The sequence below is a fragment of the Chiloscyllium plagiosum genome, chromosome 36 (assembly GCF_004010195.1).
Source record: "Chiloscyllium plagiosum isolate BGI_BamShark_2017 chromosome 36, ASM401019v2, whole genome shotgun sequence".
In the NCBI taxonomy this organism is placed as follows: Eukaryota; Metazoa; Chordata; class Chondrichthyes; order Orectolobiformes; family Hemiscylliidae; genus Chiloscyllium; species Chiloscyllium plagiosum.
The window spans coordinates 15,484,644-15,505,394 of NC_057745.1; the positions used below are offsets into that span (position 1 = coordinate 15,484,644).

The 20,751-nt window shown below is 40.8% G+C and overlaps 1 protein-coding gene across 1 annotated transcript in view; it reads right to left on the reverse strand.

The window, feature by feature from the left end:
- The window catches only part of myo5aa (myosin VAa), a 178,391-nt gene extending 157,640 nt beyond the window's left edge, over window positions 1-20,751 (reverse strand). Inside the window, exon 1 of the mRNA XM_043677062.1 lies at window positions 17,144-20,751. Coding sequence (XP_043532997.1) covers window positions 17,144-17,170 — 27 coding nt within the window. The 5' untranslated portion in view covers window positions 17,171-20,751. The remainder of the gene's footprint in view (window positions 1-17,143) is intronic.

Here is a 20,751-nt window from a genome sequence, read left to right on the forward strand (position 1 = left end):
TTCGTGGTGGAGTCCGTTTGGAGGTAGCGGAAATGACGGCGGATGATGCGCTGTACATGGAGATTGTTGGGGTGGTAGGTGAGTACCAGTGGGGTTCTGTCCTGGTGGCGGTTGGAGGGGCGGGGTTCAAGGGCGGAGGAGCGGGAAGTGGAAGAGATGAGGTGGAGGGCATCGTCGACCACGTCAGGGGGGAAATTGCGGTCCCTGAAGAAGGAGGGCTTATGCCCGAAACGTCGATTCTCCTGTTCCCTGGATGCTGCCTGACCTGCTGCGCTTTTCCAGCAACACATTTCCAATCCAGATGAAAGGCAATTGCCTGCCAAAGGGCTACATTCACTTGAATATAGAAAGATAAAAATTGATTCAATCAAATCAATTATCACTCTGAAGGTGCCAAGCAGAATAAATGCTGGGAAGATGCTACCCTTGCCTGGGAGATTTAATTTAAAATTATGCGCCACAGTCTCCATGTAAAGAATCAGCTACTAAGGTGAGAAATGTAGTCTCTCAAAGTATATGAATCGTTTGAATTCTCCAATGCAGACAGGCATGGCTGTTCAGTCCTGGAGTATATTCAAGACAACATGCAGAAGGACCTTGAGTATTAATGAAATAAAGCAGGAGACGGGTAGGATGGGAAGGTGCTGTCAAGAAGCAGGATCAGCCAGGACTCTACTGAAGGGCAGAGGAGGCCTAAGAATCCTTGGAATGCCTACAGTGTGAAACAGGGTAAAAACAATGACTGCAGATGCTGGAAACCAGATTCTGGATCAATGGTGCTGGAAGAGCACAGCAGTTCAGGCAGCATCGAGGAGCTTCAGCAAAATCGACGTTTCGGGCAAAAGCCCTTCATCAGGATGAAGGGCTTTTGCCCGAAACGTCGATTTTGCTGAAGCTCCTCGATGCTGCCTGAATTGCTGTGCTCTTCCAGCACCATTGATCCAGTGTGAAACAGGCCCATCGGCCCACAAGTCCACACCGATCCTCCAAAGAGTAACCCACCCAGACCCATTCCCCTACCTGATATTTACCCCTGACTAATGCACCTCACCTACACATCCCTAAACAATGGGTAATTGAGCATGACCAATTCACCTAACCTGCACATCTTTGGATTGTGGGAGGAAACCCACGCAGACCCAGGGAGAATGTGCAAACACCACACAGACAGTCACCCGAGGCTGGAATCGAACACAGGTCCCTGGTGCTGTGAGGCAGCAGTGCTAACCACTGAGCCACCGTGAATGGCCTCCTGCCACCCCATTTCATAAATTCTTAAGCAAGTTAGGAAAAATAAAAATTCCATTTCAAAGGACTGTTTCAAAGCCATATATTAAAATGACTGTACAAACTGAGCATACTTTATCAGAATGGCTCTTATTAATACACCGGATTCTCCAGTTTCCTCCCACAGTCCAAAGATGTGCAGGCTAGGTGGCTTGGCCATGGGAAATGCATGGCTATAGGGATAGGGTAGTGGGCTGGGTCTGGGCAGGTCTGCACTTTGGAAGATCAGTGCAGATTCCATTGCTTGAATGGCCTCTTTCTGCCCTGTAGAGATTCCATAATTTAACATCACTACTCAAACAGTTTTATCTGCCTCTGAGACCTCCATATCAAGGGATCTACCATTTTGAGCAGGGGCTAGATGTTTGTGTAATACTCTGCATGAACCCCTGCTGATAACATAGCTAAAAAGATTAAATTTCAACCACCACATCATTTCGAACTGTAAAGAAAAAAGGGGCTGAATTTCATCAATAATGAAACAGTGAGTGGTGAAGAAACTCAGGTGGTCTGGCAGCATTTGTGCAGAGAGAAACAGAGCTCCCAGTCTCGTAGGAGTCTTCTTCACAATTATCTTCATTGTCATACTGGACCCCTGTTTCGCCATCCAAAGATGCTGCCACTCATACTGACTATTTCTAGCATTTTCTGTTTTTATTTCAGATTTCCAGCATTCACAGCATTTTGCCTTTATTTGAATTATCATCAGTTGCACTGCCCTGAATATATGTAACTTCACTTGGAAACTCAATGTTTCATTTTTGTATCTTTTCTCCAGACATCTTGTTTTCAAAAAATACAAACTACTAGAACGACTGGAAGATGATTTGACCAAGTTTGCATATCCAGATAAAACTTCCCATATCACAACGTCCGACATAATGCCAAAGAGTGTCTCCACTACCGCACCCAAATTATTCAGTCCAAATGATGATCACACTAAGTGCAGAATCCCTTGACATCAATCTTACATTTGTCTTTTTCCCAATGTAATCTGTGTCCCTTGTATCTTACACAGGGACTGAAGTTCACTCTGAACTTAAGATGGAAGCTTCTTCCATTTCCTAATTCAATCCAAGACAATTAAGAATCAACCGAATTGAATGGTTCTTGACTGTACTCATCTCACTGGGACGCTGGTCTGGTCTTGTGATTTGAAGATGTTGCTGGTAATGATGTACAGTTCACTCAAGGAGCCAGAGTTACTGTACGCCTTGACTTGTATGCTGTGGTCTGGAGTTATGGAAAGAGATGGAAGAGTTTCTAATTTTCTTTCCTCTTGACTAGGAGCCTCTTTTGCTCTTATTGCCTGCCATTTATAAGCTGGCGGGACTTGCAGGTTGATATTTAATCTGTTTGGCTACGTTATGGAATGCACCTTCCTTGGCCATCAAGCCCTGAAGTGATTCGAAACCCAACCATCCAGCTCATGAATGGTAACCACTGGGTCACAATTTCCCTGGCTTTAAGCTAATGCTGTACAATTTAATCATGACCTCCTCTAATTTGCACATGACTAATCTGATTTACAGTTTAGTATTTCTCTTGCTTGACAAACACTGGCCAGTTATTATTATATGTCTCCATTTCAAAAGTGGGCGGGTTTCAGTTATGGGGATCTGTTCAATATTGTAAATGTTTGATGGAATTCTTATCCAGTTGGCACCCACAAGATGAGCAGAGTTGGATAGGCCTCAGCTAAGCTACAGACTGGGGAAGTCCATTGTGGAAAGGTGGTACAATGGTTATGTTACTGGACTTGTATTCCAGAGGCATGAGTTAACTATCTAGGGCCAAGAGTTCAAATCCCACCACGGCATCTGGGGAATCTAAAATAAAGTTAAATAAAATTGTCTTTTAAAAAGCAACTGGATAGTCTTTTTTTTTAAATAAAGTCCTTCAGGGAAGAAAACCTGCCATCCCTTCTGGTTCTGGTTTGTATCGATTTCCAAATCCATAACCATCTGAAACAAGGGAGTCAGTTATTCAAGGAGGTAGATTACCCCATCTCCAAAGGGCAATTAGGGACAATTATAAATGCCCATATCCCATGAATAAATGAAAGGAAGTGCTTTATTCTTGTAAACTTGATTTGTTATTCAGGCAAACAAGAAAGGAAATGTTTTAAAAGCAAAGATCTCTTCCTACTTTATCATCATTGTGAGTCTTCCATTGGTCTGGCTTCTGAGATCAAGCATCCCATAGGTAAGGCGGAAGGCACACGACAGAATCAAACAGAATGCATCACAGCTTTTAAACCATTATATTTCTCAACATTTCTGATACTGCTTCCTGAAGGTGTAAAACAAAGAGCTTTTCGAAATCTCCTTCAGTTCATGCGTGAGAAGTACTAACAACAATTAGAAAAAGTCAAATAGTTTCTAAGCAGGGAAGCGAATGTAATTGTACTGGGAAACCTCGAAAAGGCTGGATTCTCAGGCTAGCTGTGATGTTCAGTGTTAGCTAAAAGGCCTTCCAATTGGAAAGAGTCTGCGTTGTCAGATTAATCTCATGATCTTTTGAGCAGTGGTCATATGAATCAGCAAACAAGACACTCCTTTTCATTATACACCAGTGTTATCATGAGACCAGCACCCCTACAAGGAGCCATGAAAAATCATTAGACTGTGATGTGACCAGCACAGAGCTCTTAGTCTACATGCCTTAATAATAGCCTGTCTTCATCAAGTCTTTCCAGTCTATCACTCCAGGATCTCGCTGTACAATTAATAAAATATAAAGTGCTACAGGGGAGTTATTTTCGGTAGAGCCCCACAAGACATATACAGAAGTAGCAGCATCCACTGCAGCACAATCACGCAGACATGTAGACACAGTGGAAAGGGATGAGTGAGTTATTATGAAAGCAGACAAGATACTTACATGGGGATTTTTAAACACAAGGTTAATCTTTAAATCTTTTTAAAAATTGGCTGAGAATGACCATCGATTTTGACAACAAAAAGTCAGTGCCCTCACACTTCATAGCTGTACTGCAGTATTTATATCCTCTGCCCCTCACAAAGGTGGCATCTCCAAAGACAGCACTTCAGTCTGGTACATCAGCTGGGCCGGATACTCTACATCCCAAGCTTCCGTAAGAGGTAGATGGAGAGACTGTGGGTGCATTCGTTCTCAACTTCCAGAAACCCCCAGAATCTAGTTTGAAAGGTAGGATACTCCTGAGGGGCAACTTTTTCCACAGAATGTAGTGTGATCATGGAATAAGCTGCCAGAGGTGGTGGTGGAGCCAGGTACAGTTTCAACATTGAAAAGGCATCTGGATGGGTACGTGAATAGGCAGGGTTGCGAGGAATATGGGCCAAATGCTGGTAAGTGGAATTAGATTAATTTAGGATATTCAGTTGACATGGGCAAGTTGCCCGTTTCCGTGCTGTATAACTCTATGACTATAACTCTATGTGTAATCCTGCAGTTTGAGAAAGGAGGGAAGAGAGTAAGTGGAGATTGATAGACCAGTTTGCTTGGCATCTGTAAAAGGGAAAGTGATCAGGGACGTGACAAAGGGAACAGAGAGTCAAAGATTAATAAAAAGAAAATTGTTTTTGATCAGTCTACCAAGAGTGTATTTAAAAGACTGTAACTGGCCAGATAGATGAGGGGGACACCAATGGGTGTTGTACATCTAGATTTTCAAAAGGTATTTGATAAATTGCCTCATAAAATGTTAGGTTGGAAGGTTCAAGATCAAGGGATCGAGCTTAAATATTAGGAAAAGTGGAGAATTGGTTAAAGGGCAGAAAATCTGTCCTGAACAGTCTTGATCAGGCAGGTATGGAAATGTGGTTTCCTCCTTTCAGTGGTTCCAGACCTCAGTTTTAAAATTCAGGGTTACTCTTTTAGGATAGAGATGAGGAGAAATGTGTTTCTGAGGATTGTGCAACTTTGAAATACTCTGCCTCAGGGTGTTTTCAGGTTGGCAGTCTAACTGATAGCATACAGCAAGCATCAGCGCTTAGGCCTCAGCCACTTACAGTTTACATCAATTACAGAACAACCTCGATTATCTGAATGAGAAAGGCGGTGAGTATTGTGCTTGAATAACTGAGTGCTCAGATAACTGAACATTTTTACAGGACATTGAAATCTTGTTTGGATAATTGATGTTCGGATAACCGAGGTTGTTCTGTATATGGATAAGGAGAAAGTGAGGTCTGCAGATGCTGGAGATCAAAGTTGAAACTTTATTGCTGGAACAGCACAGCAGGTCAGGCAGCATCCAGGGAACAGGAGATTCGACGTTTCGGGCACAGGCCCTTCTTCAGGAAAGTATATGGATAAGGAAACCAAGAGTTAGAGTAATTTATCCAAATTTACTGATAAGATGGCAAAGTATGCAGTGAGCAGGACAGAAGGATTTAAACAGGTAAAGATTACTGGGACAGAAAATGCGGAGAAGTTTGAAGTTCTTTACTTTGGAAGATAATTACAAAAATAAGAATATTTCTAAACGCTGAAGATAGTGGGAAATGTTGGCATTCACGGGAATCCTTGCAAAAGCAATCTACTGTTACTTGGTGCATTCTCCACAACAACTACTCTGCCAATTAGAAATTGCTTGTCAACTAATCAGTACCTTCTTCTCTCAGACTGTATAATCTGTTGATTTGTTTGATGTTTGGTATTCTTGCAATTCTGTCCTGATGAATGCAAAGTGAAAGGCTTAGACAGCATGTCTTCTTTTCTCAATAAGAATCATAGACAGTTAATATACAAGCGCAGCTTTTAATTAGGGAAGTAATGGGTAAGTTGGCTTTTACTACAAAGGGATTGGACTATGAAGAAGTTTTCCTGAAAATATAGCGCCTAGATGAGAATACAGTGAGACTACTGTGAAGAGTTTTGATCTCCTTACTGAAGAAATGGCACACAGGCCTTGGAGGCAGCACACTAAGGTTTTACGAGACTGACTGACCAGCGCAGACTTGGTAGGCTATAGGGTCATTTTTCATGCTATAGACCACTATGATTCCTGCAATTGAAGATACTGTCCAGCTAGATTGAGTAGGCCAGGCTTATGTTCTCTGGAGTTTAGATAAATGAGCAATGATCTTATTGAAACACTCAAAGGAACTTGTCAGGGTATAAGCCGGGAGACGGTTGCCCTGAGTTTAGGATCCAGAAAATGTTGCAAAATAAGTGACTGGCCATTTAGGACTGCTATTCCAAGTACGGAGAATCCTCCACCATAGAGTGTTCTGGTGCTGAGTATTTTCAAATAGATTGCTGAATGAGTTGAGAAACATGGATATAGAATGGGAAGATGAAGATGATATGGAAGAACAGCCTTGATCTAAATCAGTGAAGGAACAGATTTGAAGGTGGCAAACGCCTACACTAGTTCTTATTTCCTTTACTTCTAAGTCCTAATTTACCAAAGGATGGATGGAAACATGACAAACCTACTACAGACCTACCACATCAGGATCCTGCCGTATTGTGCTGAAAACTGGGCATTGCCCTTTGGAGGTTATAATGTGGGAGTCACTTTGAGGTGTCATAGAGCTTTATTGCAGGCAATTACTGCATCCTGATTCAGAAGTACTTTTAATTTTATCATGCAGTTAATCCTGTTAGTCCTGGTGAGTCAGTCTAATGATAGAGAGAAGTCTGATGATACAGATAACAGTCTGCTGGGTTGAAAACACGATAGTGTGCAACATGGCATAGCTCTGTATAAGTGCAGAAAGGCAACTTTACCAGCAGATTGTTAGAAACAAAACCAATATGCGTCAATGCTGGACCAGTCTCTGCTTTATGCATATTCTTAGTCTCATCATGCTGCTAAAGAATTTTAACCATGTCTGCTGAGAAAAAGGAAAACATTAACTTCATTTAAGATCATGTGGCATTGCATCTAGTCCTATGATGTATGTAGTGTATCATTAGCATTTCTCACGATGAGATCTAACCCCTTATCATGGCCTGGTTTCTTTCAGCCGATTAAATTGGGGCCAACTTTCCGAGCATTTCAGAAAGGGAGATTACTGATACTTGAACACCAAGAATATGGAATCACATGGCACAGATCTCTCTCATTTAAAACCCATTTTGTTTTAGTCAGATTGGAAATCAAGGTACAACACACTGGCCATTCTTTGGCTGAATCAGAGCAACTTGGGACACCTCCCCCTTTCTTACTGTCTGCTGCAGCCCAGCTGGTAGAATACCTGCCTCTGAGTCACAATGTTCCAGGTCCACTAGCACTACCAACAGGGTGCTGCACTGGCAGAGGTACCATCTTTCAGTTAAACGGTGTCCCAGCTCCCTGCTCAGTTGAAAATAAATGATCCTCTGTCTTGTGCTCAAAGAATAGCAAGGGAGCTGGCTCCCATTTCATGGCCAATGTTTCTCTCTTAACCAACACCTCCCTCACAAAAAAATCCAAATATATAGCCATGGGAAGACAGTGTCATAGTAGTAATGTCACTGAGCTAGTAATCCAGAGGCCAGGCTGATGTTCCGAGAGGCAGTGTTCCAACCTCCAACCCAACTCATGACATATATATTTTTTAAAAAGATTTAGAATAAAAAGGCTAGACTCATGGCACCCATGAAATTACTATCAATTGTCATAAAAACCCATCTTACTCACTAATTAACATCATCATGGAGGGAAACCTGCCACTCTTTCCTGGTCTGACCTATATGCGACTCCAGGCCCATAATAATCTGGGCAATTAGATATGGGCAATTAATGATAGTCTAGTCAGCAAACACCTCATTCCATTGATAAATATTTGAAAATCACGTTGCTAATTGTGAGAGTTTGCCATATTTAAATTTGCTGCAATGATTCTCAGATTAGACCTCAAAAGTATGTCATTGGACAGAAAGTGCCCAGTGTGGTCATGAATGGTGTTAATTAAATGAGAGTCTTTCTTTTCCCTTGAATACTGGTCACCAAGTCTATATTCAATGCCGACTTCATACAGAATGGCTCAACGCACAGGGAGAAAACCATTGACATAAACCAATCTTTAGCATCAAGCTGCACCTTCACCTCTATTTCCTACAGCAACCACAGGAAACAAGCACAAAAATTCCTCACCGAGTGCATAAACTATTGAAATACTTTCTGACTAGGAACAAATAGTCAAAGGGAAAGAAGCTTATATTCATGAGACATTTTTAGCAAGGCCACACAATATGCCAATTCACTCTGCAACCAATAATTATTTCAGATATGCAATCATGGTTTCATGCAGGTATATACGAATGACAACTGCACTCCAAGAAGCAGTTAATTTCACATATGCCACAAGTATAACACAAACCAAAATATTTGGAATTCAAAGAATAACAGGCAATAAATTCTGCTGTATAAATGTACTTCTTTCTGCTTAATCTTTCCCTACACCTCAATTCAGAAACTTAACTCAATCTTACACAGGCCAACAGGAATCCAGGTAAATCTCAAGACTTCAGTAAAGTCTTGCATTCACTTCACTGCAACAAAATGTTGCAACACTCCCTATGCACAAATTCATTAAAAATCTTTGCCAAATGCATTAAAAGGCAGCAGAATCTGCATTTTACTGCTGCATTGCCACAAGTAATCAAACAACAGGATATCCCCAACCTACCTGTTTGATACACTGTGCTGCTTGGCCATTATTGGTTTAGTGAAACATTTAAAAAGTGCTCATTGATGCACCAGAGAGATGTGCAGCAGAATTAACTGGTTGCTTTTCATTTCTTATGGTTGAAATTAAAGCAGTATGCACATCTCAAAATCATAGAATGCAGACAATTTCATTTGCGGAGACATTCTGCCCTTATCCCACGCCTTTTGAAATATTCCTTTCAAATGTTTCATAGTTCATCATTCAGTGCCTGTGCTGGTTCTTTGAAAAAGCAATGAACTCAAACCCATGCAGTTCCAATTTTCTCCCCGACAAGTATATAGCTACAGCCAATTCCCTTTTGAAAATTACTACTGAATCAGACTTGCATCACCGTTTAAGACAGCACATTCCAAATGAAGACCAGTTTTCCTGGTCTCACTTCTGTCTCTTCCATTTTCCTTAATATATTTGCACTAGTTATTGATTCGCTTTCCAACAGAAATAGATTCTCCTAATGTGAGCGCTTCATTTTATTTCCCACTTGTCTTTAAAAAATTTAATAACTAGCACTGTCACTGGAAGGTAACTTTGCAGCTCCCATCAACTATGCCTGAAAGATCTGTTCTCCCAATCGTTTCATCTTTTGATGATTTCAAAAAGGAAACATAACCACTGCCAATGGCAAAGCCTAGAGATAAATTGTGTTCATTAAAGTTTCAGTGCAATGTTGTATTTATATAAATGGTTTGCAGAATAAAATTGTCAAAGGCCAGTGCAGGAACAATATACAGTGACAGTATATTTTTTTAAACAGAGTGTGCAACAATATATAACAACAGCGCAGAAAACTACATAAAAGTAAACGTTTTTTAAATCCAAATATACTGGCCCTCAAGACAAGAAAATGTTACCCAAGGGGATGACGAGAGAGAGAGAGACAGAGACAGACAGACAGACAGACAGAGAGGGAATGAGTTTAACCAACTCTGAGATTCAATCTATTGCCAACTTTGAATCCCTCACTACTATCATCCTAGGAATTATCATTGACGAGGAACTGAATTCTTCCAAGTACTAATTACTGTGTTTATAAGAACCAGAGGCAAGGAATTCTACAATGACTCCCCAAAGCTTGTCCACCATCCACAAGGCACAAGTCAGGAATAAGATAGAATAGTCACCACAGGCCTGGATGAGTGCAACTCCAACTCAGAAAGCTCAAGACCATTCCAAACATTCAGCACCTTGCTGCATAAACATTAACTTCCACCACCACCAGCACATCGGGGCATCAACAGAATGCAATTCAACAAGTGCCTGAGTACATAGACAGCATTTGAAAACTGCAACATCTACCACCTAGCATAGCAGCGTAGATGTGTAGGACTGCCTCCATCTCACCCTCCAATTCACACACTGTCTTAGCTCAGACTGTGGAACATAATTTAAAAACCTAGAGCCAGATGCTTCAGGAGTGAAACGGGGGAGCATGCATTCATACAAGGTCCAGTACATGCTCAGAACTCTCTCCTGCAATGGCAATACTTGCATTTAAAACTGAAGGTATTAAGTCACAGATCAGCCACAATCTCACTTGAATGGCAAAAGCGACTCGGGGGGCGAAATGGTTTCCTCCTGTTCCTGTATCATCATTCCTTCTTTATCTCTGGCCCAAAATACCAGAACACCCTGTACCTCACCAGTGACTCCAGGGGTTCACCACTATGCTCCCTGGGGAAAATTCAGGATGGCCTTGCCAACCATACTGTCATTCCACGAACAGGTTAAAAAGAAAATCAAGTTGCTGCATTTAGAAATATGGGTAAAAGTACATGAGGAAAAGAAAGTGCAAAGCATGTAGAAACAGATGTTCCTTTTTTTACACTAAGTATCACACCAAGAGAGACCGAATGAATAAACTTGAATCTATATCATGCATTTCACGCACTCAGAATTGCTCAGTTCGAGCTGTGAATTATTTTTGAAGTGTACTGACTGATTCGGACTGAATAACGTTTGGTGCACAGCAAGATCACATAGCAGCAGTGTGATAACTAGGCACTTGCACAGACTTGGGGTAAGTTGAAAAGGGACGGATAAAACACAGGACCCAAAAGAACTCCCATGTATTCTTAGAACAACAACATGGCCTCTTTTAGTGAAGAGGACCAGGGGTGATACCTACTCCAGAACAAAGCAAGTAGATGGAGTTTGGGATATAGGGATGACACTTTAATTGGGCAGTTGAACAGGTTTGAAAGGCTGAATGACCTATTCCTAGATACAGTGGTCTCAGACACTTACAGCTATTTCTACATAAAGTCCATCTCAACCATCAAACAAGCATTTATTAGAAAAAGCAAGTAAGGCAAACAAATTGGAATCCAAACGTTGAGAATGGCCATTTGCCAGATCACAGTCCTACTCAAACCACACCTGATTAAGAATGGAATGTGTGGTGCTCCATGAGGTAGGAATCCTGTCTAGACAGCTTTAAGATACTCATTATTTCACAGCAAGAGCACCAGAAGCTGGATATCTTGCAGCAGTCAGAAAATAGCTAAATACATGCCTTAGAAAACTTCCACATACTAACCCCAATAGATAAACTAGAAGCGCTCTCAAAAGTTTCACTGTTAAAACACCTTGTGATACATTAAGAGAAATATACGATTGTTGAAGCACATGGTTGTTGTGAGAAACAAAGCTCACTCACTTCAATAATTTCAGTGCGAGACAAGATCTGAATCAGTAGTGTCATTTATTTCACACTTGCAAGTGGGTGTGATGTCCAGTGCCTATAAGGCAGAGGACATACACAACCCAAATTCAATTCATTCACAATATTTATATAATTTGGTTTCTTTTGTTTTACATTGCTCCTCCCCCGTTTACATCCTCCACTTCCCTAAGACTGGCCCCATTACCCCTGTTTATCTCTTGCCTTATCCGGCCTTGTCTGTGACAAAATGCTTATTTCTGACCTCAAGGCCATTTGACCTCATCCCATCCTTTGCTTACCATTATCTACTCCCTCCATGTGTGCTGCCCCTCACAGCATCTTATCACTAAGCCCTTTTAATTGGGGTTTGTTCCTGTGTTTCTGTAAAAGTGGGATAAAGATATCTATACCTACTGTTTGTACAGGTGTATCTAGCTTAACTTCAGCCCCTCACAACATCTTATCTATTTGCCCGTAATATCTACCATTGTTTTGCTGTCACGTTTCATTCTGGCATACAATTTTAGCTAATACAAAAACAATTATATGTTTCCTCTACATAGCTTCCATTCTTGTTGACTCAGCTCTTGGCTAAAACAATTACACACTGGTGTGAGTTCATATATCTACCATTGTTTTGCTGTCACGTTTCATTCTGGCATACAATTTTAGCTAATACAAAAACAATTATATATTTCCTCCACATAGCGTACTAGAAACCATGTATGCCTCCATGTGTAGTTTCTGATTCTATATAACCAAGTTACAAAGACACAGTCAGACATGCACCACATTCCCATCTTGGTGAAGATTGCTAAAGGTGGGTCACACTTTTTTTTAATATAGGGAGAGGATGAGAGTCAATGATCGCACTCACTCCATCTCCCAGAATCACAGACTATGGACCTAGGTTGGAGCCTCTGGGAGGGGTTCAGACCAGCTTGTACATTTCCCAGGTAGCAGCTTAAAATCTGGTTGCAGAAGATCCTCAAGGACAACTGTTCCTCCATGTTTTAGCCAAAGTACTACTGTGACATGGTGCACTAGAATGTACATTTATGTAGCAACTTTAACAGGTTATAAAATAAATCCCCACGTGATTCACAGGGGCAGGGTTTAAACTGAGTATTAGTTCCAGGATTCTCATGTCATCCTGGGGAGTCTGAAAGGGAGACTAAAAATGGTCAATTCAGTTAACTACCTAGACTGTGGTCGGACAGGGTAATATATATTTAAATATTAGTTAACCTTTGGTCACAGTTTAATGATGATTTAACAACATTCTCCTGATTAGGGGAATTACAGGTTCAAGACATACATCAACCAAGACAGAATAAGGGTCAAAACAATGCTAAATTTCTTTTCAAGTTGTTAAAAATCAACTTTATATGGCACACGCACAGTCTACTAAAATTATGCCCTTCAAATCAACCATCTGCACCTCAGACCCAATATCTGCTTGTAACTCACCAAGGCTGTCCCAAGTTGTAATTCAGCTGCATGCGTCCCAGTCATCCTCAAGATCTGAGATGCGTCAATATTGCCTCAGTGGGAGCATTTGCAACCAGATGAGAGGGTTGAGAATTCAAGCCTCACTCAAGGACTGGAACATAATCTCAGTTGACTTTCCTGTGCAGTATTTGCAGCTCATTGAAGGATATATTGTCTTTAGGTGAGGCAATAAACCTCTGTACTCTCATCTCACTGTAAAAATGTTCCAGTGGTACCATTCAAAGACCAAGGGAAATCTCCCTCTGGCTTGGCCATTGTTGAACCCTCCTTATTTAGGACCTTGCAAACCTGCACCCTTGACCTCTGGAATGACAAGGGCAGCAGGTGCATGGACATACCACTACCAACAAGCTCCTCTGCACTGTCATTGGGTGAAAACCATGGAACTCCCTTCTTAACTGCAGCATGGGTGTACCTATGAGTGCACACACACACACACACACACACACATCCCCAGCCTTGGACTGAACCCATCAAGAAGGTACCACACCACCAACATCCCGAGGGCTATCAGGACAGACTCCGGTCGCTGAGGCCCACATCCTGCTGAACAAAAGAATAAGCCAACATCATCAAAACAGATCATCTGGGCATATATCTTATTGATATTTGCAGGATCTTGCTGAGTGCTAATCAGTAACTAGATTCCCTGACATCACAGGAGTGACAACATTTTAAAAGAACTGAATTGGTCGTAAAGTGCTTTGAAACACTGAGAACATAAAAGGCAGAATATGAGACCACAAGTGCTGTCCCCTCATCCGACCATCCTGCCACTTTGTTTGGAGTTTGAGCAATGCTGCAGGAAACAAGACGGCAACCGGACCAGATCTTGGTAGTTGAGATCAAATTCAATAATAGCCGATTACTGGAAAACAAATTGATTCCTTGGCCATCAGATGGCATCTAGGATCAGACATGTTGAAGATAAACAGCTGGAGCAAGGTCCCAATGTAATAGTGTGGAAAAGCAGAGATACAAGAATGGCAATGAACCAAAGGTTGTGAGGGGTCAAGGGTACAGAGAGATGGGGGCAAAGGGTAGAAAAGTGCCTCTATAAAACTGAGAAAAATGGAAACTATTCTAAAGCAGTCCTAAGACAAGGGACTTAAATACATTCACATGTACTTCTCTACCCAAGTTATCCTTGAAACAACGATTTTCAATCCATTGTAAATTTTGAAGAGTATGGCCACCCATTTGACAACATGCTTGACTAGTTGTCCTGATCAATACAAAGCATGATTAATAATGAAATGATTTACTTAAAGAGTACCATTTTTTGCCTGGAGAACCTATAGCCAGTGTTTCGGTGGTAACTTAACAATGACCCTCCATTGCTTCCTTTATTATTAGAGCAAAGCAGACCACACAGAGCTCAGTAGAATTATTAAAGATTAACAACTCCCCGTGGATATGCAAAATGTTTAAAGCAGATGTCCAACATTTTATTTCATATTTACATGAAAACATTACATAACAACACTGATTTCACACTGTTTAAATACACAACGCTTACAAACATATTAGGAATCTAAACTAATTTCAGATAAAAATTTGAGGGAAATGTCGAAATAAATACAATTTCAGAATATTTGTCAGGAACCCTCCGTATAAAAAAAGGAAAGAACTTGGTGTGCTATTCGACATAAAAATACGTTTGGTTGAAGTATTGCATTTCTCACATTGAAAACTTTAGGCCTGAATAAAAACTGAACACACTGGTCCGCAAAATAAAGGACTGTGGACCTGGAAATCTGAAACAGAACAGGAAGTGGAGAAACTCAGCAGGTCTGGCAGCATCTCTAGCAAGATAAATGGATTCAACGTTTCAAATCCAGTAATCCTTTATCTGACATTAAATGTTCTGTTTTTCTCTTTACAGATACTGCCAGGCCTGCTGAGTTTCCTCAGCACTTCGTGTTCTGGTTTCACACTATAATTTGCTGATTTACTAAAACAGGATTTATTTCAGGCATAGTACACCGGCAGACTGAATTCAGGATCAGAATCTGAGGGAAAAAAGCTAATTTAGATTCTTTGGAGGTGATGGTGACAGAGGACATTTGAATCCTATATTCCCAAAGTTTAATGTCAATGCAAAGCCAAAACCACTGACATCAAGCCTGTGCTATAAATACACTGTTGGAAAGGTCACTGTCAAATCAGTTTGCCACCTCCAACAGATTCAAACAAGGTCAACTACATTGAGTTAGTAATCAAGGACAAATGGAGGGAATCAATGCAATTTAATCCTCAACAGAAAAATTCTGTAGTACTGAGTTACCAATGCATTGAACACAATTGAGCAAAGGAGGACTGTCAACGGACAGTCCTGTAACAGGCGGTGTTGCTGGTTAACATACTTTGGAAGCCACTCGATAGAATTTCGGAAAACTATCCAATGCCGGGGTCAAAACAGAGTACAAAAAAAAAGGATGACACGGATCTCTCTGCCAGTTACAGATACAATAACCAAAATTCATGTATTAGGTATACGATAATAGATACAACTTTGCAGTCTATGTGGACAATCTATACTGTAGGAGAAAGTGAGGACTGCAGGTGCTGGAGAGCAGAGCTGAAAAATGTGTTGCTGGAAAAGCGCAGCAGGTCAGGCAGCATCCAAGGAGCAGGGGAATCGACGTTTCGGGCATAAGCCCTTCTGCTCCTTGGATGCTGCCTGAACCTGCTGCGCTTTTCCAGCAACACATTTTTCAATCTATATTGTAGGTCCACTAAAAGGTTAACAATTTTGTTAGGAGTGTAGGATAATCCCTTGGTGGAGGAGTAAAGGCCAAAACTACACTTATAAATACATAGTACAACCACTCAGAGGTTCACAGTATATTAATGTCAATGTGTTGATTCCCTGAGACTGTAAAGATGGTCACACTCGGTGTACAGGAAGAAATTGTGTTTTCTTTTTGCTGTTGTTGCTGCCAGACAGAACTTGAATTGATCATACTCCAAACCATTTCATACCCAAATGTAATCACTGTTGGTGTACAAACAAATGTAGCAGATAGTGGGATCTTGCTGTGCATAAACCAAAAGCAAATGAGACAAATAACCAGATCTTCTTTTTTGGTTTATATCGACTGACAGAGGAAATGACAGAGGAAAACTCCACACCTTTTTAAAACTGTGCACAAGATTGTAAAGCATAGAATTATCATAGAACCCCCTACAGTGTGGAAGCAGGCCATTCAGCCCATCGAGCCCACACTGACCCTCTGCAGTGCATCACATTTAGTCCCAGTCCTCCATCATATCCCTGTAACTCTGCATTTCCCATTGCCAACCCACCTAGCCTGCATATCCCTGGACACTATGGGCAATGGAGCATGGCCAATCCACCTAACCTGTACATCTTTGGACTGTGGGAGGAAACCCATGCAGATACGAGGAGAATGTGCAAACTCCACACAGACAGTCGACTGAGGGTGGAATCAAACCCAGGTCCCTGGCGCTGTGAGGCAGCAATGCTAACCACTAGCCACCATGTTGCTCGTTAAATACTAACTAACAGACAAGACTTTGGTTGAATGTTTCATCAAAATACAGTAGATAAATTGAAATTTTAGACCTCTGACAGAACTTTAGATTGGTCAAGCTTGTTCAAGTTCTGAAAACTATCCTCCATTGCCAGCTGCTACAATCACTAAGTATTCCTACAACCTTTAGTATGATTTCTACCCAATGGAGAGTACATTAGGTTTGAAAATGCAAACATTATTGTTGTTTTAATTAAAAAAAAAACAGAAAAAAAAAAGGATTCTTCTGCAACATGTCATTGTTATCCTGGCAGCAAAGCAACTGGTTATTTAACAAGTGATGTTCATCTTCCCCATGTACCCTTTTCTCCAATTGACATTTCAGAACCTAATTTTATTCCCAGTCTGGCTACATAGAATTGGAAGTCTGACAACATTAAATTAAATTTGGCAATCGAACAAAATCCAACTGTGGACCCAATTGTAAAACCAAGCATATTTTGGACTGTGCATAAAATGACAGAATAAGTACTTACTTTCACATACACAAAATCCCAATCCATCTGAAAATCCCCTCAATCATGTAATATGTGTTGGGAATATTTTCTGCTTATATAGATGCCAGGTACACACAAGGAGGATGTGTGGACTGCAGCCTTCTCACTAATAAAATGGAACAATTTACTTGTAAAATATTGAAGTACATGATAACCCCTCCTCCATAAAACACACAGGAAACAAGGTCACAATCGTGACGCGAGAAGCGAACACAACATTACTAGGTGAATGAAGTCTTTTATACATAGCCCTAAAACAACATTCCCATCATCCAAATGAGCACAAGGGAACAGGCTGTTTGCAAGGACATGATAAATTTAGCTTTGTACCCATCAGATGACAAGAGCAGGATTATGTGCTGCAGAAAATGCCGAATTATCATTGCTCTCTTGCTGGTTCCCAACCATCAAGTTTGCGTAACCCTTTCAGAGCTTCACTGTGATGACAAAGACAGGATTTCACAAGCTGTTCAGCCTCGTAGCAGACCACAAGAGCCCTGCCTGGTGATTACGTCACGTCCCAGAGGATAGGCTCAGCTGGTACTACGCAAGTGAATGACCCTGAAAAATACCACTTCAATTCAAGACTGAGTCTCTGTGAATAAAAGACACCCCCTTTCCTGCTTCACTACATTTAAATATTAACATTTACTGGTGCTGAAAGTTAATCTAGGATTTCTCTCAAATTATTCATCTTTATAATTTACCTTTTTCAAAATATTACTAAAACAAAAATTCAAATTCTCCAGCTGGTATAAGAGGGAGAGGAAATGAATTAAACAAGCCACTGTGTACCACTGTAACCCTGATGGGAAACAGACAAGATATTGTGCTGGGACTGGGCGTTATTTTAATTCTAGAACAGATTTGATTGCAAAGGCTTGTCATCATTCCCTACCATTGTGCCAGAAGGCTACAAAATAACAGGTCACAAATTACTTCTCAGTATCAAGAACCTTAAAAAGTAGAGACCAACAAGAAAGGGAGTAAAAGGAGACAGTAATTTGAATGTGGCACGCTAATTGGTCAGGAATTGTACATCATGCACAGGTTTTCATATTAAGAGGGTGTGGCTGATAGAGAATTGCCAGGTCAGTATTAACAGCTCCTTATTGCCTATATAGAAGCTGACTCTCTGGTTTGGGTTGCAACTGCAGTTGTTGATCTTCAGTACATTACCAAAGTGGCCATTGCCCACCTGGGAGCCCAAGGGTAATGGACATCCCAGACAAAAGTGAGTCTCCTCTTCTCTCTACAGCCGACCTAGAAGAGGTTCTCCTCCTCTCTCTACAGGCCTCATTCCTGATGATGCCTGCATGGGTCATCTCAGCTTTACTTCTTGAAGTCATCTCTATAGGGATCAGAAGCCAGCACCTCATCAATTTTTTGCTTTCTTATCTCCAATGTCACGGTTTCTAATTTTAGCAGCTCGACTAATCATTAACCCGTACAGATCAGCACACATGCTTAATGCGTAAAGACATCAGATTTGGTTGCAATGCCACAAATATTGAATAACTTAGTCTTAATACTGAAAATTCATGTTTAAACAGATGTGCGGAAAATGAATGAGAACAGGATTGCCTATCATAAACAGAACATTCAAAACTATCTTTTCGGAAAGATACGACTCCCCTACACCTAAAATCCATTACCTTCTTTCTTTTTTGAAAACGTACCCAGAATATCCCACTTAAAAGTATCAATATTATAGAATCTTGGAGAGCACACATTCTCCTCCTCCACAAAAGGGCACATCTATTAGATTCACAAAGCTCCCAGCTATATTATGATTGAAAACTGTGTGTGAAAAAGCCTGCAGAAATATTTGTACAATTATTCCTCTGTAATATTACATGGAGCATGTTAAAAAGTCACGAACAACAGTCCCAATGACTGCAGTTAAATACACTGCATGCAGATATTAATGAAGTGGTGATGACAGTGATACAACTAGATTCAACGTCAAATTAGGTTAAGAAAAAGCTCCTATTGCTGATCACATTACGACAATCGCATCTGCAAATGCAGGCCTGGGTGTTTGGCAAGAGCATTGTGCTTAGCTGTGGTTCTTTACCTTCACTTCTGTGGTCAAGTCAGTTGGCAATATTCACTGTCTCGGCTCACACTTTATTTTCCAATGACTTAGTGTGCAATTTCACTGTGTGAAAGTGCTTGCTATCATTTTCATAAATCACCTAAAAAGTCAGTCATGCAATAACTTATCATGCCATTAAAACATAGAATGCTTAAAAAGAACCACAAATGCAAGACCTGGAAATTATAACATCCAAACTTTTATCAGAAATTCACAGATTTCTTCCCTTAACGTGCATCCCTTGCCCTTTTTATCCCTTTACTCATTTCACGGGATGAGGGTGTTGCTGGCCTCACCCTCATTTATTGCCCATCCCTAATTGCCGAGAGGGCAGTTAAGAGTCAACCACATTGCTGTTGGTCTGGAGTCACATGTAGGCCAGGCCAAGGAAGGATGGTATGTTTCCTTTCCTAAACAACATTAGTGATGGGCTTTTCCAACAACTGACATGGATTCATGGTCATCGTTAAATACTTCATTCCAGATATTTATTGAATTCAAATTCCACCATCTGCCAAGGCGGGATTTGAACTCAGGTTTTCAGAATGTTATCTGGGTCCCTGGATAAATAGTCCAGCGATTAGACTACTTGGCCATTGCCTCCCCCTTACATTAACAAACAACATTAATGTGAGTGTCCGAACAGCTCCACCCACATCATTAACTTCCCCAACATATGCACACACACACACTGCAGCAGTTCAGGAAGACAGCTCACCACCAGCTTCTCCAGGACAATTAGGGATGGGCAATAAAATAATGGCCTCGCCAGTGACGCTCACAACCCATGAACACATTTTTAATAATTACTATAACATTAACATGTAACAAAACACAGGAAATCAAATTCAAGAAAAAAATAACAGCAGTCATTTCAAACATCAGTTTTGTATAGGAACAAGGCACAAATAACAAGAACTCAAAAAGAACACTGAACAATGGCTCACAAATGTTACAAAATAATTTATTGTCAGTGTGCAAGTGGCACAGGAAACAATCAAAACAGGTTCATCACGGACCTTGCATACCACTTGACAAATGTGCTGATTGTTTGATTTATCAGGGGATTAGGCTTCAACTTTAAAGTGCATTTCGAATTTACAAGTGCAAAACTTCAAGAGGATGCAACGAGTAGCTGGAATGTAACATCAGCTTTGAGAATTTACTCAATGAACTCCCATTTGTTCACAGCATGACAGTTCTTTAAAAGTCACTGGGTCAAAATCCTAGAAGTCCTACTCTAATAGCACTGTAGTGGTTCAAGAAGAAAGTTCACCAGCGCTAAGGACAATGGCCCAGCCAGCAAAGTCCAAACACCATGAATGAATAAAAATAAAACTTACTTCCACTAAGATCAACCATGATACAAACTAAATTATTGGTTCAGACTTGCAGCAAATACAATTATGGCATTTAGCCTCGAAACAAGCTATTTATTTTCAAAGCTGAAAATGTGTTGCTGGAAAAGTGCAGCAGGTCAGGCAGCATC